Raw genomic sequence first — 26,847 nt, forward strand, 5'->3', positions numbered from 1 at the left:
TTTCTTTCTTTCAAAGTGCAGTTTAATACAGGTTGGAGCAAGGCAGTGGTGAACATGCGCAGAACGTCCATAAAGCGAGAGGTCCGTTCGTTTTTTCATTCCCTCCACACGTCCTCTATAAATAGCTTAAATACAGTGTCCGCCATTCTCTGGGGAACGGGCAAGTTTCAGTGTCGCATAACAGAGGCATCCCGTTCAGTATGGCCGGGCTGGCGGGAAAACTCGCTGCGGAACAGGGTTGGGCGACAGACAAGCCATGCGACAAAGCTACTTGCATGCGCGGTCTCCCAGGTAACAAGGGTTTGGCGGCGCGAAGCCTTTCGCCGGCCAAACAAGCATAGGGCTCAGTCGTCGTAATGGGTCGAACCCGTAGGATCAGTGCCGGGCTCCTGTTATCCTCAGCGGTCTCGCAGTCCCTTAGCACTGCTTCTTGAATTTTGGAAGGTCGATGTACGGCAGCGCAAAGAAACTACGCTCGCTGGGCCAGTAAACCACATCGGGCTCGGAGCTAGGGAGTTCGTAGAAGACATCGAAGTAGACGACCGTGGTGGCGCAGTAGAAAATGGTAACGACGATAGAAAGATGCCTGTGAGATTTTTGAAAAAAGGAAAGAATGTTGTCTAGGGCTGCCAGGGGTGTCTTGTTTTTTTACTTTTTGAAATACAGTGGTACCTCTGGATGCAAACGGGATCTGCTCCGGAACCCAGTTTGCATCCTGAAGCGAACGCAAAATGCGTCTGTGCGTCTGCGCGGGTTGCGATTCTCTGCGCATGCGCATGGCGTCATTTTGAGCGAATGCACATGCGCAAACGGCGAAACCCGGAAGTAACACGTTCCGTTACTTCTGGGTCGCCATGGGGCGCAACCCAAAAAGGCACAACTTTAACCCGAGGTATGACTGTATAATACAGTGGTACCTTGGGTTAAGTACTTAATTCGTTCCGGAGGTCCGTTCTTAACCTGAAACTGCTCTTAACCTGAAGCACCACTTTAGCTAATGGGGCCTCCCGCTGCTGCCGCACCGCCGGAGCACGTTTTCTGTTCACATCCTGAAGCAAAGTTCTTAACCTGAAGCACTATTTCTGGGTTAGCGGAGTCTGTGAAGCGTATGTAACCTGAAGCGTATGTAACCTGAGGTACCACTGTAATAATAATCACCATCATTTTTAATTTATACCCTGCCCATCTGGCTGAGCTTCCCCAGCCACTCTGGGCGGCTCCCAGCAGAATATGAATACAGTTGTACATTGGTTCTCTAAAGTAATCCGTTCCGGAAGTCCGCCCGACTTCCGGAAACATTTGACAACAGATGGGCTGCAGGAGATTCCTGAATTCAAGCAGAAGCCGCGTCGGACGTTCAGCTTCTGAAGAACGTTCGAAAACCGGAACACTTCCAGGTTTCCGGCGTTCAGGAGCCAAAACGTACGAGTTCCAAGGCGTTCGAGAACCGAGGTACGACTATAATAATAAAGCGATAAAACCTCAAACACTAAAAACTTCACTAAACTAGACTGCCTTCAGATGTCTTCTGAAAGTCAGATAGTTGTTTCTTTCCTTGACATCTGATGGGAGGGCGTTCCACGGGGCGGGCGCCACCACCGAGAAGGCCCTGGCAGAAAGACATCAAGGAAGGAGCCTGTCTGGCTTCTCCAGGGAGAGAGTTCCTAAGACTGGGAGCAACCTCTGAGAAGCATTTGATGAAACCCCCAAAATGTATTTTCTACAGTTAGGTTTTTACCTCTGCAGTGGTACCTCCAGTTGCACACGGGATCCGTTCTGGAGCTCTGGTCAAATCCCAAGGAATTCACAACCAGAGGTGCCTGTTCTGCGCATGCGCTGCACATAGAGTGCTTCTGCGCATGCGGCGAAACCCAGAAAAATATTTCTGGGTTTGCCACATGAATAACCCAAAGGATACGCAACTAGAGGTGTGCATACAGAGGTGCCACTGAATCTGCAGTACATTTTATTTTATTGCTATGTAAACCACAGAGCCTAGGGCTTGCTGATCGGAAGGTCGGTGGTTCGAATCCCCGCAACGGGGTGAGCTCCCGTTGCTCGGCCCCTGCTCCTGCCAACCTAGCAGTTCGAAAGCACATCAAAGTGCAAGTAGATAAATAGGTACCACTCCAGCGGGAAGGTAAACGGCGTTTCCATGCGCTGCTGTGGTTCGCCAGAAGCGGCTTAGTCATGCTGGCCACATGACCCGGAAGCTGTACGCTGGCTCCCTCGGCCAATAAAGCGAGATGAGCGCCGCAACCCCAGAGTCGGCCACGACTGGACCTAATGGTCAGGGGTCTCTTTACCCTTTACCTTTTTATGTCTAGTGGCCAAAGCAAATAACGATTCTTCTTCATTTGCTGCCTCAGGCAACTGCTTCATCAAGAGATGACCGAGATGGCTAGGTTATGGGCTCCCTTGTACCAGCGGTGCTTACCACCCCAAAGCTTTTGCCAACGTTCAGCTGGCTTCTGACACCACTACCCAGTAAATGAAGACCGTTCCATTTCGTCTAGCCCTCCAGGGCAGCCCAAGAGCAGGTCCTTCTTACCAGATGCTGTGAAGGTAGGCGAAATTTGCCCTCTGACAGATGCCACACAAAAACTTATCCGTCAGCCAACAGGTGATGGCGATGCACCACCACACAACCATGGTCCTGATGAGACGGTGAACGCGGACGTTGTTGCACCTGCGGAAAAGGTTGCAATCAGGAATAGTCGGCGCCCTCGCCTGAGGCTGGAGGGCTTACATTGACAAAATGGGCATTATAACTATGATCACAACGGGGTGAGCTCCTGTTGCTCGGTCCCTGCCCCTGCCAACCTAACAGTTCGAAAGCACGCCGGTGCAGGTAGATAAATAGGTACCACTGTGGCGGGAAGGTGAATGGCACTTCCGTGCGCTCTGGTTTCCGTCACGGTGTCCCATTGTGCCCGAAGCGGTTTAGTCCTGCTGGCCGCATGACCCGGAAAGCTGTCTGTGGACAAACGCCGGCTCCCTCAGCCTGAAAGCGAGATGAGCGCTGCAACCCCACAGTCGCCTTTGGACTTAACCGTCTGGGGTCCTTTACCTTTACCATTTATTATTATTATTAATTTAACTTATACACCGCCCTAGACCGGGAGGTCTTGGGGCAGTTCACAAGAAGACCACAACATATAAAATCAAACCGAAAGCAGTAACTCAATACCCCCCCCCCCAAAAAAAAGCCACATTCTAAAAGGGTGTCAAATTTCAATAAGATCAACCAAAGGCCTGGGGGGAATAAAATGGAGCTGGATTTTTAGCATCATGTAAAGGTAAAGGTAAAGGTAAAGGGACCCCTGACCATTAGGTCCAGTCGTGACCGACTCTGGGGTTGCGGTGATCATCTCACTTTATTGGCCGAGGGAGCCGGCGTGCAGTTTCCGAGTCATGTGGCCAGCAGGACTGAGCCGCTTCTGGCGAACCAGAGCAGCGCACGGAAGCGCCGTTTACCTTCCCGCCAGAGTGGTACCTATTTATCTACTTGCACTTTGACGTGCTTGCGAACTGCTAGGTGGGCAGGAGCAGGGACTGAGCAATGGGAGCTCACCCCGTCACTGCGGGGATTCGAACCGCCGACCTTCTGATCGGCAAGTCCTAGGCTCTGTGGTTTAACCCACAGCGCCACCCGCGTGAAGTACAATGCAGCAATTAAGGATAAGAATAAAAACCTGTTGACTACGGTTAATGACTGCATTAACTCAATGGGTATGGTAAACCTGCACTCATTAACAGTCGTCGACAGGTTTACCATACCCATTGAGTCAATCACCCATCTCCCACTACTCTTCCGAGAAATACCCCATCTCACCCTCCCACTATATATAAGGGTCTGGCGACTTCTGTTTCAGTGTATCTTAAAAAGTGTGCATGCACATGAAAGCTTATACCAAGAACAACCTTAGTTGGTCTCTAAGATGCTACAGGTGGCGCTGTGGGTTAAACCACAGAGCCTAGGACTTGCCGATCAGAAGGTTGGCGATTTGAATCCCCGCAATGACGGGGTGAGCTCCTGCTGCTTGGTCCCTGCTCCTGCCAACCTAGCAGTTCAAAAGCATGTCAAAGTGCAAGTAGATATACAGGTACCACTCCGGCGGGAAGGTAAACGGTATTTCTGTACGCTGCTCTGGTTCGCCAGAAGCGGCTTAGTCCTGCTAGCCACATGACCCGGAAGCTGTACGCTGGCTCCCTCGGCCAATAAAGCGAGATGAGCGCCGCAACCCCAGAGTCGGCCACGACTGGAGCTAATGGTCAGGGGTCCCTTTACCTTTACCTAAAATAGAAACTGCTTGCTCATTCTTATCTGTGAAGTTACTGAAGTGGGAGGCAGACTCTACACTAGGGGGCCCTTAGAATTGCCTGTTCAACGCTTGCAGGGTTCTCTGCCACAACTTACTTTCTTAATTCCTTGTTACTCATGTATAAAAGGTGCAAGGCAACGGAGTTGAGGGCGTAAGCGTTCAGGGTCGGCTTGACAAAGGACATCAGGGTGCTGAGGACGGTCACGATGCCCACCAGCCACGTGAACTGATCCCTAAGCAGGTCAAAATAAAAAATGACAAAAGACACAGTTTGAGCGCTGAAGTGCTCAGGGTCCTTTACAGAACAGGAGGGAAGATTCCTATGAGCCCTCTCCCCTGGGCAGGAAGAAACGAAGCCAAGTGTGTCGGAAAGGTGCTGTGGATTTGACAGAATGAGTTAGCAAAGAGTCAGCCTGTCTTTCCTGAACCAGGACACCCATCGCTCTTAATAGTCCGGGATCTCTCTGCAGCCGTTGGAATGTTTATGCATGTGGGGTTTGGGGTTTGTTTGTTTTCGTAGGAATAGAAAGTGTGTTGGAAAAAGTTCTATTTGCAATCTGGAGGGCTGCAGAGACATAATAATAATAATAATAATAATAATAATAATAATAATAATAATTTATACCCTGCTCATCATTCAATTCAAAGTGTTGGTGCTGACCTCTAAAGCCCTAAACGGCCTTGGCCCAGTATACCTGATGGAGCGTCTCCACCCCCATCGTTCTGCCCGGACGCTGAGATCCAGCGCTGAGGGCCTTCTGGCAGTTCCCTCATTGCAAGAAGCAAAGCTACAGGGAACCAGGCAGAGGGCCTTCTCGGTGGTGGCGCCCGCCCTGTGGAACGCCCTCCCATCAGATGTCAAAAAGATAAACAACTACCTGACATTCAGAAGACATCTTAAGGCAGCCCTGTTCAGGGAAGTTTTTAATGTGTGATATCTTAGTGTATTTTTGGTCTTTGTGGAAGCCGCCCAGAGTGGCTGGGGAAACCCAGGCAGATGGACGGGGTACCAATAAATTATCATCATCATCATCATCATCATCTGGCTGGGTTTCCCCAGCCACCCTGGGCGGTTTCCAACAGAATGTTAAAAATACAATAAAACATCAAAACTTTCCTGTACAGGGCTGCCTTCAGATGTCTTCTAAAAGTCAGATAGTTGTTTATTTCCTTTGACATCTGATGGGAGGGCATTCCACAGGGAGGGTGCCACCACCGAGAAGGCCCTCTGCCTGGTTCTCCGGGTGCCCCAGCAGTTCCCTTATTCCCCCCCACTTACCTGTTTTTGATGAACGATGGGTAATAGTGAACAGGCAACCAGAAAGCGTAGCAGAGAGCGATTGCCCAGAGGATGCAGAGTTCGTCCAGCATCTGCCCTACGTAGCTGAGAGTCATATGGAAGTAGCCGGAGAACAGGCCTGCAGGATGAAAAGAGGGGGAATCTAGCTTGGCGCCTTCTGCACTCAAAGCAGGTTCTCTCCCATGGGGCTGCGGCTGGTCCTTTCTTTAGGGGGTCAGACTAGATGGCCCACAAGGTCCCATGCAACTGTACAGTTCTGTGAGTCCAGAACTTTGGGCTCCCAGGGCTCCCAGAAGAATAGTAGAACCACAGAATTGTAGAGTTGGAAGGGACCCTGAGGGCTAAACGTCATGGACAGTGGCGTAGCGTGGGTTGTCAGCACCCGGGGCAAGGCAAGTAATTTGCGCCCCCTAACCCATGGATTTGCGCCCCCTAACCCTAACCCCCAGATGTTGCGCCTGGTGTGGCCGGGCCCCCCTGCACCCCCCACGCTACGCCACTGGTCATGGATGCTTTAGCTGAGATTCCTACATGGGCTAGATGATTCTTTGGAGTTCCCTTCAAACTCTACAGTTCTAGGATTCCAACCCTCTGCAATGCAGGAATCTTGGCTGGAGCAGCGCTGACAGGTGGCCATCCAAACTCTCTTAAAAAATCTCTAAGGAGGAAGAGCCCGGCAGATTCCGGGAGAGACAGTTTCCACTATTGAAAGGCTCTTACATCCAGAAAGTTCCTTCTGATGTTTAGTCTGAATCAGCGCCAGATTTACGTATAAGCTAAACAAGCTATATAGGGACGCGGGGGGCGCTGTGGGTTAAACCACAGAGCCTAGGGCTTGCCGATCAGAAGGTTGGCGGTTCGAATCCCCGCAATGACGGGGTGAGCTCCCGTTGCTCGGTCCCTGCTCCTGCCAACCTAGCAGTTCAAAAGCACGTCAAAGTGCACGTAGATAAATAGGTACCACTCTGGCGGGAAGGTAAACGGCGTTTCCGTGCACTGCTCTGGTTTGCCAGAAGCGGCTGAGTCCTGCTGGCCACATGACCCGGAAGCTGTACGCCGGCTCTCTTGGCCAATAAAGCGAGATGAGCGCCGCAACCCCAGAGTTGGTCACGACTGGACCTAATGGTCAGGGATCCCTTTACCTTTATACAGTCATACCTTGGAAGTCAAACGGAATCCGTTCTGGGAGTCTGTTCTACTTCCAAAACATTCAGAAACCAAGGCGCGGCCACTGAAAGAGGGGTTCAAAAGGAGATCTATGATAGCCATCTTCAAATATCTGAAAGGTTGTCACATGGAAGAGGGGAAAAGCATGTTTTCTTCTGCTCTAAAGGGCAGGACTTGAACCAAAGCCTTCAAGTTTCAAAAAAGGATTTGGACCACAGCCGGATTTAGATTTGATGAGGCCCTAAGCTACTGAAGGTAATGGGGCCCTTTCTATGTCTAGCTGTCCTTTGTCATCAACAAATTGCCACTGTTTTCTGCGTTTACCTTCCCGCCGGAGTGGTACCTATTTATCTCCTTGCACTTTGACGTGCTTTCGAACTGCTAGGTTGGCAGGAGCAGGGACCAAGCAATGGGAGCTCACCCCGTCATTGTGGGGATTCGAACCGCCGACCTTCCGAATGGCAAGTCCTAGTTTCTGTGGTTTAGACCACAGTGCTACCCGCATCCCTATTCTATAAGTTACGTTTGCTAATTCTACCATTTCACTTGCAATTCCTCCTCTTGCTGCCATTGTTCCGTCTCTCCATTTCTGGGCATGTATAATTCGGGATGCCATGACTGCGTAAAGAAATAAATTCCTTCCCTTCTGATTCCCCCAGGGAACATACCAATCAATATTGACATGATAGTAAGACCCGGGATGGGAACTGGTCGGTACTCGATGTACTGCGGGTTCAGGAACATCATGATTGGCGGCAGGATGAAGAAACCAACATTGCTGATCTGCAAAACAGCAGCGAACAGAGGGTTTTCTTGTCGTTCTTGTTTTAACGTGTAATTTGGAACGTTTCACACTTTGAATCGCTTGGTTGCAACCACCAACTTCAAAAAAACAAGCAAACAAAAAACAACACTCCCCCCCCCCTTATTAAAAATCAGTGCTTTTTTTCCCCTTTAAAAAAATGTTTAGGGGTACTCTCATTTTGACTCAGGAAAATCACCATTTTATAGTTCGAACAGGGGGAAAATAAATACAGTCAATGGACAAAAGTACAAAGATTTGCAAAATGTTTAGGGGCTTGCGTACCCCCAGGGGGAAAAAGCATTGTTAAGAATAAAGAAAGAAAAGCGAATTAAAGAGAATATTTGTGAATTAACCAAATCCACTGATAAGCAGGGGACAGGCCACATTCTGGCATGTGTAATAAAATCAAACATGACCTCTACAAATCTATCCATTATTTTATTTGTCCCCCAGAAACACATTGTTTTTGGGTCATGTTTTCTAGTAAAGTCGGTTCCCAAACCCTGGGAATATCTAGAAGAAAATTGGGCTCTGCTAAGGTCTGTCTCCAGAAGCAAGCCATTGTGGCTCCAGCGGCCATCCGAAATCGAACAATTAGCTCTTTATTGTGTATATTAAGATCAGTTCGCAATCAACTTTTGAGGAGCGTTGGGGGTATTTTTGTTCTCCCAGTGGCACAGCCATAAAAGTGCTAGCACGTTTGCAAAGCTAAGCAGGGTCCGGTATGGTTTCGAATTGGAAGGGAGACAGTGATCATGGAGCCCAAGAAAGTAAAATCTCTCACTGCCTCCATTTCTTCCCATTCTATTTGCCAGGAGGTGATGGGACCAGTGGCCACGATCTTCGTTTTTTGATGTTGAGCTTCAGACCATATTACAATACAGCTAAGCTCCATTCAAAATGGCTTCTCCATGCGAACCAGGAAGTGACCTCTCCAAACAATGGAACGACTCTTCTTATCTCTGTGGCTGTGATCTTCTCGGTGATGCGGACGCAGTGAAGTGGTTGTATGCACATGTGTATGCTGTCTGATTCTCAGCCTCCCACCCCACCAACCCTCTGTGCAGCCCCGGGTCCAGGCAACCCCGCTATGCCACTGCTATGTACTGAGCATGGGTCCTAGAACAATAGGCAGGTAGGATCCTAGAAGGAAGCAACCTGATTGGTCTACAGGAGCCGCCCAATCCGGCTCCAGGAGGAAGTGAATCAGCAACCTGATTGGCCTGTAGGAACAGTCCAATCAGGCTCCAGGAGGGGAGTTGAATCAGCCAATCACACGAGACCCATTGTGAAAATAATGTGTATATAGCCAGAGGTTTTTTGGGGGAAGCACTCGCTCACTGTTTACCATGAGCTGAAATAAAGAGCATGAAATCAATACTCAACGCTGAGTATACTTCAGCCATGTTTACCCCTTAGTAAACATGGTAAAGGGACCCCTGACCATTAGGTCCAGTCATGGCCAACTCTGTGGTTGTGGCGCTCAACTCGCTTTCCTGGCCATACAGCTTCCGGGTCATGTGGCCAGCAGGACTAAGCCGCTTCTGGCGAACCAGAGCAGCGCACGGAAATGCCGTTTACCTTCCCGCCGGAGGGGTATCTATTTATCTACTTGCACTTTGACGTGCTTTCGAACTGCTGGGTGGGTAGGAGCAGGGACCGAGCGACGGGAGCTCACCCCATCGCAAGGATTCGAACCGGCGACCTTCCTATCAACAGGCCCTAGGCTCTGTGGTTTAACCCACAGCGCCACCCGCATCCCTTACAAAGCTCCATTTCCCAGCACCTTTAACCCATCCCAGCTCCTTTTCAAAAATAGATCTCATTAGAATTAGGAGGGAAAGGGATGTCAAGATTATTATCAAACTTTTTTTTTTTAAAAAAAAATCAAAACAAAAACGTTAATCTAAACAAAAGCGCAAACAAACAAAACAAAACGAAAAGAGAGGCGGGAGCTAGAAAGATAGAATGTACAGGAGGAACATAAGAGAGGAAACAGAGAAAGAAGAAATATAGAGAACTTCCGATTCTTTGTCCGTCAGCTCGATATACCGCATTTTTCGCTCTATAAGATGCACCAGACCACAAGTCGCACCTAGTTTTTGGAGGAGGAAAACAAGAAAAAAAATATTCTGAATCTCAGAAGCCAGAACAGCAAGAGGGACCGCTGCGCAGCGAAAGCAGCAATCCCTCTTGCTGTTCTGGCTTCTGGGATAGCTGCGCAGCCTGCATTCGCTCCATAAGACGCAGACACATTTCCCCTTACTTTTTAGGAGGGAAAAAGTGAGTCTTTTGGAGCAAAAAATGCGGTAAATGTTATTTCACCCACCCACCCACTCCAAGATAACACCCAGCGAAAACTCTTTCTCCCAAGCAACATTACCGTCGCTCCTCAAGCCAAGTGTCGCAAGCGTCGTTTTCTTTTCCCGGTCTTTAGTAAATGCTTCACGTGACTTTTCTCTGGTTTAAACACGTCAGCGCATCACAGTTCCCTGTTATCTGCTTTGAGGCAGGGGTTGGGGAGCTGTGGTGGAGGTGTTTCAGATACGCCTCTGCTGTGCGCCTGCAGCCTAAACGCAAGATCGCAGCGAGGAGGAGGAGAAGTCAGGGGCTCCTGGAGACCCTGCCCTCTTCCCGCCTCCCCAAGCCTAGCCGTGGGGCAGACGCCAGCCAGCCAGCTCCAGAAACTGAGCAGGTAAAGCCGGTTTATTTTCTGGATCTTTGTGAAGGTGTGTGGGTGGTCAGCTACTTAAATGGGCGCCCCACTTTCTCTGTGCCAGGAGAAGCAGTTCTGAAGCAAACACCACACCCTCCTTCCTTTTTGGGCATCGAGCCAGAATTTGGAGCTTCAGGACTGAGGGAGAGGGGAGTTTATTCGCCTTGGATGCACCTTTGCAATATTTCCCATCCCTCGGCATGGCGTGGAATTTGCAATCGGAATATTCGGTCTCTGCAGGAAGCGGTACGTGTGTGGCTTGTGCAATATGCTACCGGTCCGGATTCGAGGTGCAAAAGGCCGCGACGACTCGGGCCCAGGAAACCTTCAGCTCAAACCAGCCATAGGCAAACTCCAGCCCTCCAGAAAGCCAGCGTGGTTAAGAGCGGTAGATTTGTAATCTGGGGAACCGGGTTCGCTTCCCCGCTCCTCCACATGCAGCTGCTGGGTGACCTTGGGCTAGTCACACTTCTCTGAAGCCTCTCAGCCCCACTCACCTCACAAAGTGTTTGTTGTGGGGGAGGAAGGGAAAGGAGAATGTGAGCCGCTTTGAGACTCCTTCGGGTAGTGATAAAGCGGGATATCAAATCCAAACTCTTCTTCTTCTTCTCCAGATGTTTGGGACTACAATCCCTTTCGCCCCTAGCTAACAGGACCAGGGGTCAGGGATGATGGGAATTGTAGTCCCAAACATCTGGAGGACCGGAGTTTGCCTGTCTCTGGCTTGAACCTTCAGTTTAGTCGGAATCTCCTTGCTTGTAACTTGAAGTCCTCCCCTCCTGAGCAAGAGAAAACAAGCTTGCTCCCATTTCCCTTGAGATATTTGAAGAAGAGATATCATATCTCCCCATCTCTTTTCCAGGCTAAACATGCCCAACTCCTTCAACCGTTCCTCATCAGGCTTGGCTTCCAGACCCTTGATCATCTCAGTCACCCTCCTCTGCCCACCTTCCAGCTTGTCAACATTCTTCTAAAATTGTGGTGCCCAGAATTGGACACAGTATCCCAGGTGTGGTTTGACCAAGGCAGAATAGAGCGGGACTATGACTTCCCTTAATCTGGACACTAGACTTCTGTTGATGCAGCCTAGAATAGCATTCGCTTTTTTTGCTGCTGCATCACACTTCGGGCTCATGTTCGGCTTGTGGTCCACCAAGACCCCTAGATCCTTTTCACATGTACTGCTAGAAAGGTGTCCCCCATTCTATATTTGTGCATCTGCTTCTTCCTGCCTAAGCGCAGTAGCTTACATTTGTCCCTATCGAAATTCATTTTGTTAGCTTGCGCCCAGTTCTCCGATCCATTAAGGTCATTTTGAATCCTGATTCTGTTTTCTGCGGCATTAGCTACCCCTCCCAGTTTGGTGTCATCTGCAAATTTGCTCAGCATCCCCTCAATTCTTCATCCAAGTCATTTATAAAGACGATGAACAACAATGGGCCCAGGACAGAACCCTATGGCACCTCAGTTGTCACTGTTTCCCAGGATGACAAAGAAAACTTTGGGTTTGTGTTATGCACTCAGCTTGGATCCTAGAACAATAGACAGGTGGGATCCTAGAAGGCAGCAACCTGATTGGTCTGCAGGAGCTGCCCAATCCGGCTCCAGGAAGAAGTGAATCAGCAACCTGATTGGCCTGCAGGAACAGTCCAATCAGGCTCCAGGAGGGGAGTTGAATCAGCCAATCACAGGGGACCCATTGTGAAAATAATATATATATATAGCCAGAGGTTTTGGGGAGGAAAGCACTCACACACTGTTTACCATGAGCTGAAATGAAGAGCATGAAATCAACACTCAACTCTGAGTATATTTCAGTTTGGTCAATCACTTAAACGTTGCCTTGTTCAACCCATATTTTACCAGCTTCCTCGCGAGAATATCATGGGGCACTTTGTCAAAAGCCTTTCTGAAATCAAAATACGGTGGTACCTCGGATTTCATGTGCTTCAGGTTACATACGCTTCAGGTTACAGACTCTGCTAACCCAGAAGTATTACCTCGGGTTAAGAACTTTGCTTCAGGATGAGAACAGAAATCGTGCTCCGGCAGCGCGGCAGCAGCAGGAGGCCCCATTAGCTAAAGTGGTGCTTCAGGTTAAGAACAGTTTCAGGTTAAGAACGGACCTCCGGAACGAGTTACGTACTTAACCCAAGGTACTTTGCGAGAAGCAAAGCTACAGGGAACCAGGCAGAGGGCCTTCTCGGTAGTGGTGCCCACCCTGCCCTCCCATCAGATGTCAAAATGATAAACAACTACCTGACATTCAGAACATCTTAAGGCAGCCCTGTTCAGGGAAGTTTTTAATGTATGATATTTTAGTGTTTTGGGGTTTCTACGGAAGCCGCCCAGAGTGGCTGGGGAAGCCCAGCCAGATGGGCGGGGTACAAATAAATTATTATTATTATTATTATTATTATTATTATTATTATTATTAACCACTGTATTGTCTGGAAGAAAACATGTACAGCTTCTGAGAGCTGCTTCGCGGCCTTGGTTCCTCCTCGCCCAGACCGCAAAAGCAACTCTGATTCCTCGATGGAACCCTGAGTTTTCATTTCATTTGCAAGGGAGCATCTGAAAATTCGGGTCTCCTTGACTAGACCATAGCCAAGGTTCTCAGCACATCCTCTCCAGGTCCTGGTGAACAAGTACATTTTGTTTATCGAATAAATAAATAAGATGAAATAAACGAGGGCAAACAGAACGGCGGCTTACCGTGTTGTAGTATTCTGCAATGTACTCCGACTGCGCAAAATTCTCTTCGCACCAGTCTACTTCCGCGCTTTGGTAGGCAAATATACTAGGCATGCTGGCAACACCTTTCAAAAAAGAAGAACACAACACCTTAGTACCTACAGAGCGTTGCGGTGGAGAAAAAGAACCTGCCAATCCAGATTTTCCATATCTCCTTCCCTCTGAAATATTGCAGCACACGCTTTGATGCCCGGCGACGGCTCTGAGCTAGTGTACAAGAATCTGCCGGGAAGATGCAAAGAAAATGAAGAAACCTTATTCCACATGTGGTGGACTGCTCCCCAAATCAAAAAAAATTGGGACATGATTTATGAGGAACTTAAAAATAAATAAATGCTAAAATATACATTCCTAAAGAAACCTGAAGCTTTTTTGCTAGCCATTTTAACGATAAGCATCCAAAACGAAAACAAAAGAGTGTTTCTTTGTGCGACAACAGCTTTAGAGCAGGGGTAGGCAACCTAAAGTGCTGGGGGCCGGATCGCCTTCTTAATCCGGCCCGCAGACAGTTCAGGAATCAGCGTGTTTTGACATGAGTAGAATGTGTGCTTTTATTTAAAATACATCTCTGGGTTATTTGTGGGGCCTGCCTGGTGTTTTTACATGAGTAGAACGTCTCCTTTTATTTAAAATGCATCTCTGGGTTATTTGTGGGGCGTAGGAATTTGTTCATTTCCCCCCCTCCAAAATATAGTCCGGTGATTGGGCCGGATCCGGCCCCCGGGGCCTTACTTTGCCTACCCACAGTTTAGACTAAATGTGATCCACCTGGAGAAGGAACTGGCAAACCACTCCAGTCTTTTGCCAAGAAAACTCAGGGAGAATTTTTGAGAAGAAAGTGGGAGTTTCCAAGGCATGCTCTGGTTCATGGGGTCAGGGAGAGTCGAACACGGCTAAAAAACAACAACAGGACGTGGCAATTGTAGGTGAAAGTGAAATCTGTCCTCCCCAATTTCTTAACAATAACGGGGCTAAATTTGTACTGCGTGTCATTCTCGGATTAATTCCCCCACAAGCTTTCAAGTGGGGCGTCTGTATGGCAGGAGTTTTCGCTGTAATCCTCCAAAAAGGCAAAATTCCCTTTTCTGCAAGAGGCATCTCTGCAACGCTGATAACAGAGAATGCAGTGTTGGCCGCGTCAACAATCTCAACAATCTCAGCAGAACCTTGCTTTGTCAAGCCTGTCACGATAGGCTTGAAAGCCTATGTGTTTGATACCTGTCAAGCCAAATTATTTAGAAGAAGAGACATGGAGCATTTGGGATAAGCAGGGCCAGTGTGGTGTAGTGGTTAAGAGCGGTAGTCTCGTAATCAGGGGAACCGGGTTCGCTTCCCTGCTCCTCCACCTGCAGCTGCTGGCTGACCTTGGGCCAGTCACACTTCTTTGAAGTCTCTCGGCCCCACTCACCTCACAGAGTGTTTGTTGTGGGGAAGGGAGGGAAAAGGAGATTGTTAGCCGCTTTGAGACTCCTGAAGGGGAGTGAAAGGCGGGATATCAAATCCAAACTCTTCTTCTTCAATAACTGAGAGGTTGGCTTTTATTGCCAGAGTCGTTCACAACTGGACTTAACTGTCAGGGGTCCTTTAAAAAGGTAAAGGGACCCCTGACTATGAGATCCAGTCGTGGCCGACTCTGGGGTTGCGGCGCTCATCTCACTTTACTGGCCGAGGGAGCCGGCATACAGCTTCCGGGTCATATGGCCAGCATGACTAAGCTGCTTCTGGCGAACCAGAGCAGCGCACGGAAACCTTCCTGCCGGAGCAGTACCTATTTATCTACTTGCACTTTGGCGTGCTTTCGAACTTCTAGGTTGGCAGGAGCAGGGAGCGAGCAACGGGAGCTCACCCCGTCACAGGGATTCGAACCGCCGACCTTCTGATCGGCAAGTCCTAGGCTCTGTGGTTTAATGCACAGCACCACCCGCGTCCCTCAGGGGTCCTTTACCTTTACCTTTTTTTTTTACCTCCATAGGGACACGGGACCAGGAGATGGTCAGAAGAGGAGTGCAGCGGTTTGGCCGGTTTACGAGGGGCAAGGCAGGTCGCAGGCTGTTTAAGACCTGAACAGTAACGCCTTGAAATTAGCTTAGCAATAGACTGGTATCCCGCACAGATCTTTAATGCACGGATCTGGAAACATCCCAGGCAAAAGCCATGCAACTGCCCATAGAGACAGAGAAATTTGACGGACGGAAGTGGCAGCAGGCAAGGAGAGAAAGAGAATCTGTGCGAGAGGGTGGGTCCCAGGGACCTGGCCGGTCTCGGATCAGGCAGAGGGGAAGAAAGAGATGGTTGGACCACTTCCGGGGTGGCGCCATCGGTAATGGCGGATTCCCTCTGATCCGGAGGGACAGATTGCTCTACGGAAAACGGGTCTGTTCCGCTACGGCGAAGCGGGGACCCTTTAAAAATCACAGGCGAATGAAGCCTGTGACCATGGGACTCAGCAGGCACCTTTCGCGCCCCCTCAATTCGTAAAAGGAACCCAATTACGAGCTCCAGAGCGAAGAGGGGCTACTGGCGCGGTGCTGAGAGTCAACTGCTTCTTCCGTGGAGCGAAGCCGCACAGCCGTTGCCGGAGAGCGCTACCTTTTTCCTGGGACAATTTGGCTACAAAAACAACTACCCGTGAGCAGATCAAATTTGGACAATTGGGCTTTAAACAATGATCTGTGAGTAGAATGGAAAATTGGATTAAGAAATTCTTCTTAATTTGGCACTGAAGTGGGAAGGTCTAAACAGGAAGCCAGCCTTCCGTTTCTTGTAGATAGATTAAAGCAAAGACATGGCAAACTAGAGTTTAGAAAATCGTTTGTAAAGGATCAACTTTCATCATCTAAAATTACTGAACCCCCTTCGGAAGCAGGAGAAGAGGGGGGATTTTTTTCGGATTGTTTAAACCTGCAGAAGAGAGTGAAAGAAAAGTAATTTTTCCACCGTCTTGAACCTGGGAGCGGGGTGTCAGGACAGACGTTTTTGGGAAGTTCATTGACTATAGACAAATGTTTTTGACAGACAGTTAAAAGAAGAGAAACGTAGTGATTCCATTGTTCTCTTTCGCATTTTAAAGGAACAAATATTGACAAAATATCTGAAAAAGGAAACTTTGTTGTTAGATCTGCTGTTAAAAAAAGAAGAAGAAGAAAAGAGATGGATACAAATAGAAGTTCTTCCCCTAGAGGGAGCTTGTGAAACTGTTATTAAATTTGAACTGGGGAGCTTCGCAGCTGCAATAGATTAAGATCGTGGGAACAGACTTCTGACCTTGCGTAACAATGTACTCAGAGGTTCTGGTGCGTGCTTTCTGCAAGACAAGTGCTTTATTGGAACAGTTACATGAGAAGACGGATTTGATGACTGTTGCGATTAGAAATTTTGGACAGGTAGTGGGTATCTATATAGAACCCACCCAGGAATCAACCCAGGAGTGTGCTCAGACAGATCAGATGAGGGAGGAGGTTGTTGCTGGACCTCGGGTGGCAGAGATGGAGGGAGCTGTGGCCCAGCAGGAACATGAGTTGTTGGATCTGACAAACGAACTTGGAAAAAGCCAGATTTGGAGAGATAGAGTTTTGCTTGGCTTGGAGATGGGGGGCTGGATAGACCCCCCCCCCCCGTGCAAGGATGTCTTGACTTTTCAAGTCTGGCAATGGGCCGTGAGGAGTTTGGGGTTGTGGGGGTCCTCAACTCTGGAGGGACCTTGAAACATGTTTTTGAATACCACATGGAGTTCAGTGTGGACTATGGAAAAGGGGCTGATGTCGAGAAGGGACAAAAATACTGTCAAGTTGGACTTTCCACCAGTGAAAGGACCAGGAGATAAAGTAAAGTACAGGAATAAATATGAAGAAGATCTGCGGAAGGGACATGGAAGAGACTTAAGGGCCTCGGACATAAGATTACCAGGTTAATGAACTAGATGGATGGGATAGAAAGGACTGACAAAACCCGGGACCAGGAGGAAGAGACGTTGGATGAAGATTGGAAGAAAGTTTTTAAAAAATTTATTTAGGATTGTTTTGTAAAATTAATGAGTATCAGAAAAATGTTGGAATGAAATTATTTGGCTTTAGCAGAAATGTTAAAAAGAACTATGCAAGAATATGCTATGGTTATGTGAAACTGGTATAAATAAGATTTAAGTTTTAAGTTTTAGGGTTTTTTATAGTAAGATAAGGTTAAAATAGATTAAGGTAATTTAATGACAGAATATTATGAAAAATGGGAAGGATTTGCTGTGATAAATTAACAACTAGAATACAAAAAAGGGAGGTGTGAGGAGGTCGATGAAATAAGGTAATGACAGTTAAGGATTTGGGAATATTGGATCTGTTTTTAAATTTTTGTGGATTATCTTTGTTTTTTTGATTTTGATGTGTTATGTGTTTTGTTTTTGTTTTTTGATTTTGATTTTTTATCGATTTGTATTGTTTGATTGCTGTTTCTTTTTCTCTTGTTTTTTTCCTTCTTTTTCTCTTTGTTTTCTCTGTAATTTTAAAATTCTTAATAAATATCTTTTTTTTTTTTTAAAGAGATGATTGGACCAGTGGGAACGGCACCTCGGTCCGAGCAAGAGATGATTGGACCAGTGGGAATGAGCAAAAGAATGACCAGGAACTCAAAGTGAGTTCCCGGTTGTCCCTTGGAATCTTTACCTGTAGGACCAGGGAGAAGAGGCGGTGGAAGAAGAATGGAAAAAAAATTTAAAGACTATCTACAGAAATACTGTAAAATTAATGAATGTTAAAGGGATGTTGGATTGAAAACAAGCGATGTTGGTTAAAAGATTAATAAGAATATGTAAATATGGATTGATAATGGTGGAAAATATATATTTATTATAGGTTAAGATGTTGAGTAAGGATAAATTACAGAGGGTAAGGATTTGCTGAACTAAATATCTGAACTGGAATACAAAAAGGGAGGTGTGAGGAGGTCAAGAAACTAGTGAATGAAGTATAAGATATGAAAATACTAATCTTTTTTCTGTTTTGATTTTTGGTGTTTTTCCTTCTTCTTTTTTTCTATTCTGTTAACTGTTCTCTATGTGTTTTGTTTTGTATTTTCTCATTTTTGTAGCTTTTTTTTGGTTTTTGTATTCTATGTTTAAATTTTGAAGCTTTTGATTGTTTATGAAACTTTAATAAATATTACTTTTTTAAAAAAAGGAATCTTTACCTTTAGGAACGTAGAATCATAGAATGGTAGAGTTGGAATTGGACACCCGAAGGTCCTCTAATCCAACCCCCTGCAACGCAAGGATCTCAGGTAAAGCACCCTGGCAGATGGCCACCGAACCTCTGCTTAAAAATCTCCAATGAAGGATTTAGATTTAGATAAATTTATTGTCATTGTCCGTATATACACAGTATACACAACAACGAAAATCAAACACCCACCCAAAGACCGGGTTCACATATACATTTGCACGTATCTCCGAACTCTCATCCTATTTAAACATAATCTATAAAACATAACATAATCCAGAATATAGCATGACCTATTAAAAGCATAACATAACCTAAAACCTATCTCATTCCTTCTACTCCCTACTTACTAAACCTTGCAACTGGCCCTGAGATCGTTATTTAGTGCAATCAGAGCTCTTGGATAGAAACTATTCAGAAGGCGTGTGGTTCGTGTTTTCATTGTCCTATATCTTCTGCCCGAAGGCAATAGTTCAAAGAAGTTGTGAGCAGGGTGGGTGGGATCTCTCAGAATATTATGTGACTTCTTCAAGATGCGAGACGTGAAGATCTCATCCAGGGTTGGTAGTCGGAGCCCAATAACGTTCTGGAGAGCCTGCCACCTCCTGAGTGAGACCATTAGGAAGCCGTCTTATGCAGAAACTGAACATTTGGTCCACCTAAATCAGGGTTGATTACACTGACTGACAGAGGCTCTCCATAATTTCGGGGAGAAGTCTCTTCCACCTTCCGCTTGCAAGGAAGGCGTTGTCCTGCTGAGCTATGGCCCTTCCTCAATTTGTACCCATCTGACTCCTGGCAGTGAGAGTGGAAGTGAGAGCTGGACCATCAAGAAGGCTGATCGCCGAAGAATGGATGCTTTTGAATTATGGTGCTGGAGGAGACTCTTGAGAGTCCCATGGACTGCAAGAAGATCAAACCTCTCCATTCTGAAGGAAATCAGCCCTGAGTGCTCACTGGAAGGACAGATCCTGAAGCTGAGGCTCCAAGACTTTGGCCACCTCAGGAGAAGAGAAGACTCCCTGGAAAAGACCCTGGTGTTGGGGAAGATGGAGGGCACAAGGAGAAGGGGACGACAGAGGACGAGATGGTGGGACAGTGTTCTCGAAGCTGCCAGCATGAGTTTGACCAAACTGCAGGAGGCAGTGGAAGACAGGAGGGCCTGGCATGCTCTGGTCCAGGGGGTCACGAAGAGGCGGACACAACTAAACAACAATGACGCCTGGCGTTTGCCGTGATGAGCAGGGGTGAGAGGCATAGGTGCCAACTCCCTGTGGGCCCTAGCACCCACAAAATCCCCATCAAGGGGCCAGGCACCCACAAAATTTGGCTCTGGGCACCCACAGTCGCAGTGCGAAGCTGGGAAAATGTTTGCAGGCCAGGCTGGTAGCCTGCAGTTCCCTTACACCTGGAATCGGCAAAGGAAAAGACAAGCCGTTGTTTCAGATTATATATTCCTGGATAAAAAATTCCTTCCAGTAGCACCTTAAAGACCAACTAAGTTAGTTCTTGGTATGAGCTTTCGTGTGCATGCACACTTCTTCAGATACTTCAGATACTTCAGGTAATCCTGGAATTATGCAAGAATCTCTCTCTCTCTCTCACTCACTCACTCACTCACTCACTCACTGCATTGAGATAAGAGATTCTCCCACGCCTCTTGCCTCCCTCTCCACAGTAATGAAGGCGGTGGGCAGGGGTGGCTGTAAACGAGTTTTGTAGAGCTAGCTAAGCGCAAATTGGTGGCAATTCACATTTTATTGCCATGCAGTCGGTTTCGTCTGTCCAATTGCAAGGTGCTTAGGAGAGCAGGGCAGAGTTCACACTCTCAAAGATGGAGGGAGAAGGAATTCGAATCCGTCCGCGTTTAAAGGCAACTGCTGTGCAGAAAGATACACAAACCCGAACACAGCCTCTTTTGAAATCCGCCCTTCTCCGAATTTTGCCGTGAAATTATCCAGCCAAAGGGATGCGTCTAAACAAGGCATATTCCGGAGTGAAAGCGCGGGTGGAAATGAGTGAAAACAAAATAGCAGATCCATTGCGTTATGCTTTGCGAAAACGTTTACACGGAGCAAAATTGCAAAGGTTTGGAGAAAACGGTGCTGATGAATTTTCGCGAGGGAAAATAAAATCTCAGATTGGTGTGGAAGTGTGGAGTACTGGATTTAAGACGGGGGAGGGGGAGGGAATCAGAAATGGGGATTGACAGATCCGCCCATCCCTTGCCTCACTGAGACTGTGATAACATCAACCCAGGAGAGATTGCTGTCATGCCTTAGCCGAGAACATCTGTTCTCGCAACCTCCAATTGTCCTGTTTCCCTTCCACCTGCCATGGCAGGGACCACATGGCCTGGTCTGCTTTCCCAGGCTGTTGTAAGGATGAAAACGATGGGGTCCGAAGCATATTTTCAACCCTTGAAATGTATACCGTATTTTTCGCTCTATAAGACGCACCAGACCACAAGAGGCACCTAGTTTTTGGAGGAGGAAAACAAGAAAAAAAAATATTCTGAATCTCAGAAGCCAGAACAGGAAGAGGGATCTCTGCGCAGTGAAAGCAGCAATCCCTCTTGCTGTTCTGGCTTCTGGGATAGCTGCGCAGCCTGCATTCGCTCCATAAGACGCACACACACATTTCCCCTTACTTTTTAGGAGGGGAAAAGCGAGTCTTATAGAGCAAAAAATACGGTAATTTCAGCAAACCCTGCTGACTCAAGGGAACGTTCATTGGCCTTGCACCATTCTGGTCCTCGGGACGACAAACGCACATAGGATTGTGCTCATTCTGCTCTTCAAAAGGAAAGCCGGAACAACGCCTTGTGCGCAGCTGAACCTGTGGGCCAGTGTGCGTTGTAACCTTCCAAGTGGGATGGCTAGGTCAATAGAGCACGCTTCATCTCAGGTTCGTGGGTTCGAGCCCGGCGTGGGGCAAAAATATTCCTGCACTGCAAAGGGGTTGGACTTGTTAACCTTCGCAATTCCCTCCCAACTCTACGGTTCTTTTTTAAAGGGATATTATTGTTTATTAGGGATGCGGGTGGCGCTGTGGGTTAAACCACAGAGGTGCTTGGGCTTGCCAATCAGAAGGTCGGCAGTTCGAATCCCCGCAACGGGGTGCGCTCCCGTTGCTCGGTCCCTGCTCCTGCCAACCTAGCAGTTCGAAAGCACGTCAAAGTGCAAGTAGATAAATAGGTACCGCTCCGGCGGGAAGGTAAATGGCATTTCCGTGTGCAGCTCTGGTTCGCCAGAAGCGGCTTAGTCCTGCTGGCCACATGACCCAGAAGCTGTATGCCGGCTCCCTCGGCCAATAAAGCGAGATGAGCGCCGCAACCCCAGAGTCGGCCACGACTGGACCTAATGGTCAGGGGTCCCTTTACCTTTACTATTGTTTATTAGATTATTCAAAGGTTTTAACAAATTGACTTCACCTACAGTATATCATTCACACATTTGTGGACTCGCCTTCCTTGGAGGTTTGTAAGCAGAGGTCGGGTGGTCATCTGTCATGGACGCTTTAAGCTGAGATTCCCGCATTACGTGGGGTTGGACTAAATGACCGCTGGCATCCCTTCCAACTCTACAGTTCTATGCTTCCATGATTCATTCTTACTTCCCACCCTGACGTTTTAATTCTTATCCTTTATTGCTGCATTCAACTCGCTGGTAACCCCGCTAACTCCATCTTATTGTCTTTGCTCTGCCGCTCGTATCTCGGACCCTGCTTGCGATTTCATATTGCATACCCTCCGACATTTTTCCGATGGAAACAGGGGGGGAATGCCTCCAATTTTCCACAGTTCATCATTTCGATCTCTTAGTTTTGCAGCCGATTTTGCATAATCCATCCATTTGAGAAGCCGTCCCACTTTGGTCGGACAATTCTAGGATTCTGTCTGAAAACAGATGAGGTGGCCTAGCCACATGGCAAGAGTTTCAGCAGTGTAAAGAAATAACTAAAGTTTAAAAAAGTAGTTGCAATAGATGGGGGGGTGGGCAGAAAAAGTGGGAAAAAGAGAATCATGGAAGGAGAGGGTGGGAAGTCTCTTTTCTGTCTATTCTTTGATATCCGAAAATGCTACTTCTTATTTTATTTCAGATATTCTTTTCCTTTCGCATCGTTTTTCTTTATCTTTTGTTGATAGGGAATTATATCAGAAACGCAAATAAATAAAAAACAAGAACAATATTAAAAAGAAAACAGCTGAGGTGATGGAAGAGAAATTGAGCTCTGGCCTTTCCCAGTTCGAAGAGCCACAATGGAAACCGAAGTACGGTAAATTTTTTGGGCGTCCGTGTTTTAGAGTAAAGAGAACTGCCTGCACCTTGTCAGAATTCTGGTCAGCTTTGCTACCTGGAAATGAATTAAACCGACTGGCCTGGGACACTACAGTGGTACCTCTGGATCCAGAGCCCCGTTCGCATCCTGAAGCAAACGCAACCCGCGTCTGCGGGGGTCGCGATTCGCCGCTTCTGCGCATGCGCGTGACATCATTTTGACCGTCTGCGCATCCGCGAGCGACGAAACCCAGAAGTAATGCATTCCGTTACTTCCGGGTTGCCGCGGAGCGCAACCCAAAAACGCTCAACCTGAAGCAACTTTAACCTGAAGTATGACTGTACAGGAGGCCACTTTTTTTTGCTTTTGTTTTAACTATATATTTGTGGTTTTACCTTGTGAATGGCCCTGAGAACATGTGAGGAAAGGTGGTATGATGATGATGATGATGATGATGATGATGATGATGATACAGTGGTACCTCAGGTTAAGTACTTAATTCGTTCTGGAGGTCCGTACTTAACCTGAAACTGCACTGCCTTCAGATGTCTTCTAAACATCAGGTTGTTGTTTATTTCTTTGACATCTGATGGGAGGGTGTTCCACAGGGCTGGCGCCACCACCGAGAAGGCCCTCTGTATATAATTATAATACACTGCCAAGCCAACCATATGGGTGTGGTATAAAAATTAAAATTATTATCCTTCTTATAACCTTCCCTGCAACAACAAGTTCAGCATCCCTGACCTGATGCTGTTGGTGGCATCTGGGATGAGTTGCGGATGATAGCTTTGCTGAATGTGTAATATAGAAAATTAGGTGCCGAAATCCAAACAGAACAGAGAAGGCTATGTATGCAACCACGGCTGCCCAGATGTTATTGGCCCAGAGATAAAAGAGGACAAAGTCCTGACCGGAGAAGAATGGCAGATTAAATTGATGGATTTATGCCAAAATGGCAAAAATGACCGGAAGAATCAGAAATCAGGAAGACAGAAATTTTAATAAGGAACGGGGGGAATTTATAATTTACTTTAAAAAACCATTGCAATCAGTTAAAATTGTAGGTAGGATTTGGAATAACGCTTGTAGTTTAATGATGGGTTTTGGATGTAATGGAGAGGTAAAAGATTTGGATTATTATAAAAGATCCAGGAGGAAATGATTAATAATGAATAATGATTAATCATATAATTAATAATGATTAATAATAGGGAGAAGTTTCTTTGGAATCTTGTTTTTATGTTGTGTGTTGTATGTTTGTGATTGTAAAACTTTAATTTGAAAAACCAAATAAATATTTTTTTTATTTTTTAAAATTAACATATCATTTCCAACAATCATTTAACATATTTTCTTATTTTATACAATGTTTTGCACTTCCATCAACCGCATCTGAAGATTTTTCAATGTTGATCACTTTAGCTACATTTCTTAATTTCTCTATTACTTTTAATCATCCTTAACTAATAACTCTCCTCATAATCTTCATTGCAATATTTCGCAACGTCCTCCTTACAAAACTTCTTGCAGTCCTATTAGCGTAATCTGTTTATTGCAACTGCTTTTCAAATAGTTCAAATAGTTACTCCAGTCCTCTGAGAATCTCTGGTCCCGCAGCTTTCGGATCCTTCCTGTCATCTTATCTAATTCTGCATAGTCCATTAATTTCAAAATAAATTTGTTTTTTAAATAGAAAATTTGCCCAGTATATTGGAGGGTGGTGGAAGACTTCAGAAGACAAAATGTGGGAGAAACTTGCTGGCAAATTCAGTTGGCCTATTCTAACCAGACATAGACAGATCCTGAAGCTGAGGCTCCAAGACTTTGGCCACCTCATGAGAAGAGAAGACTCCCTGGAAAAGACCCTGATGTTGGGAAAGATGGAGGGCACAAGGAGAAGGGGACGACAGAGGATGAGATGGTGGGACAGTGTTCTTGAAGCTACCTCAAGAGCTACCTTCTTGAGAGTCCCATGGACTGCAAGAAGATCAAACCTCTCCATTCTTCAGGAAATCAGTCCTGAGTGCTCACTTGAAGGACAGATCCTGAAGCTGAGGCTCCAAGACTTTGGCCACCTCAGGAGAAGAGAAGACTCCCTGGAAAAGACCCTGATGTTGGGAAAGATGGAGGGCACAAGGAGAAGGGGATGATGGAGGACGAGATGGTGGGACAGTGTTCTCGAAGCTACCAGTATGAGTTTGACCAAACTGTGGGAGGCAGTGGAAGACAGGAGTGCCTGGCATGCTCTGGTCCAGGGGGTCACAAAGAGTCGGACACAACTAAACAACTAAACAACAAGAAGAAGCATAAAGAAAGAAGAAGCTGTCTGTACATGTTTCATCTGTTGTGTAATGATGCTTACTGCCAAGTCAGGTGTAGCAGGTGTGCATTTATCCTAGAATACCTATGTTTGCTGGCCATTTTAGCTGATATTTATATTTTTGCAAAGCAATTTCTCCTAATATAATGCCCTTTTTTGCATGTTGTTTTTACGAATATGCTGGGGTTGGACTGGATGACCCTCACAGTCCCTCCAAAGTTTATGGGTCTATGCGTTTTTACATACAGTTTGCCCCAGTTTGTGCGATTTTTCAACACCTTACTTGGTGAGGGAATTGTGTTGCAAAATTCAGAGAAGTGCAGATTTCAAAGGATGCCTGTGTTTCAGTTTGTGAAATATTTCGGACGGTAAAATCTGAAAGGTTCCTCTTTAAATGAAAACCCATCTGTCACCTCAATAGCAAGTGATATAGGAATGTGATTCTTAAAAGCATACATAGGTTGTGAGGTTTTCTTAAAGAATTTGCTCATTTCATGATTGAAACTCTTTCCTGCACTCGAGTCGGCTTCCAACTCTTCGAAAAGTTTCAAATTGCAACCAGCCAGTTTGACACCTCCATCCTCTTAAATTGCGGCTTCCTAGAGTGCTGCATTTTAGATTGTAAGCCTTTTGGGGGCAGAGACCTGCCCCCTTGAACTTTGCAAAGATACAAGGAACAGAAGTAAGAATAAGTTGCATTTGATGAAGCCCGAACTTTGGAGTTGACCCACTGAGAGCAACGGACTTTTGACTTCATCCCTCTCATTCCAATGGGTCTACTCTGAGCAAGGCAAGCACAGCCCAATGGCTTTGCAACTTCTAAAATGGGGATTGTTTGAAAAGAACGTGCACCTTTCAAATCCAACCCTTGCTTATAAAACCAGCATTCATCTACCTGTTTAGGGAAGCTTTTAATGTTTAATAGATTATTGTGTTTTAAATATTCTGTTGGAAGCTGCCCAGAGTGGCTGGAGAAACCTAACCAGATGGGTGGGGTAGAAATAATAAATTATTATTACTACCAATCCATCACCTGCACATCACTTTCCATGCACATCGATGGAAGGAACATCTTTCCGCAGAGCAACCAGACCCTGATTCCCCCTGAGCATGCGCAGAGTGGCACAGAGTATATGCAGAGAGCCGAAGCGGTAGAGGGGGCGTTGACACCTTGCGGGATTTCAGACAAAACAAGGCTTTCAGAACCTCAACTAAAGAATCACGGCAAGAAAAATTGATGGACTATGCAGAACCGGCAAAACTGACATACAAGCTACGGGACAAAGATAACTGTGAGTTAAAAGATGAATGGGAACCCTTTACAAAGTATCTGAAGACGCAACAAAGCGAACTGGACTCCTTGGCTGGCTTTGAATAAACATTCACCAACTTTTTATTGATAATAATCAGCTAAATAGTTTGAGGATCTATCAGTGGCGTAGCGTGGGTTGTCAGCACCCGGGGCAAGGCAAGTAATTTGCGCCCCCTAACCCGTGGATTTGCGCCCCCTAACCCATGGATTTGCGCCCCCTAACCCTAACCCCCAGATGTTGCGCCTGGTGCGGCCGGGCCCCCCCTGCACCCCCACGCTACGCCACTGGGATCTATACAACTGTGTAACATGCAGAAAACAGCATTTCTAGAGAAATCAAAGACTGGAACTGAGGGAAATTGGGGGGTGGGGGGGTTCAGTGGGGGGAGGGAGGAAAAATGGGGGGAATAAGGATGATCTGCTTCTGGATAATATGTTTTGTTTTAATTTTGAATAAAAAAGTTATATTAAAGAAAAAGGCTTTCAGGTTACCCGCTTTTATAGATCTGGAATTCCTGGGTTGAAGGTGAGCCCTTCTGCTTACCTGCGGTGTCTTCGCTCCCTCCGCAAAGCCGAAACTCCAGACGTCAAAAGAGCTCTGGAAGGCGTTCCTGGGGTATCTCCTGCCGCTGCAACCTGTCTTGCCACCTTTCC

At 46.7% G+C, this 26,847-nt stretch overlaps 1 protein-coding gene across 2 annotated transcripts; it reads right to left on the reverse strand.

Annotated features, from left to right (window-relative positions):
• Window positions 1-26,847, reverse strand: ACER1 (alkaline ceramidase 1). 2 transcript variants are annotated; one of them, XM_082206706.1, is made up of 7 exons: window positions 26,738-26,847; window positions 13,032-13,135; window positions 7,461-7,575; window positions 5,605-5,743; window positions 4,421-4,558; window positions 2,552-2,689; window positions 1-586 (listed from the first exon to the last, which is right to left on the reverse strand). In XM_082206706.1, exons 2-7 carry the CDS (start codon window positions 13,122-13,124, stop codon window positions 418-420), a joined length of 792 nt encoding a protein of 263 aa, XP_082062832.1. In that variant the 5' UTR covers window positions 13,125-13,135; window positions 26,738-26,847; the 3' UTR covers window positions 1-417. The 2 variants fall into 2 exon arrangements, with proteins under 2 accessions (XP_082062832.1, XP_082062833.1); XM_082206707.1 differs by lacking the exons at window positions 13,032-13,135; window positions 26,738-26,847 and adding an exon at window positions 9,981-10,150.

The sequence above is a fragment of the Podarcis vaucheri genome, assembly GCF_965113315.1.
Source record: "Podarcis vaucheri genome assembly, chromosome: 18".
NCBI lineage: Eukaryota > Metazoa > Chordata > Lepidosauria > Squamata > Lacertidae > Podarcis > Podarcis vaucheri.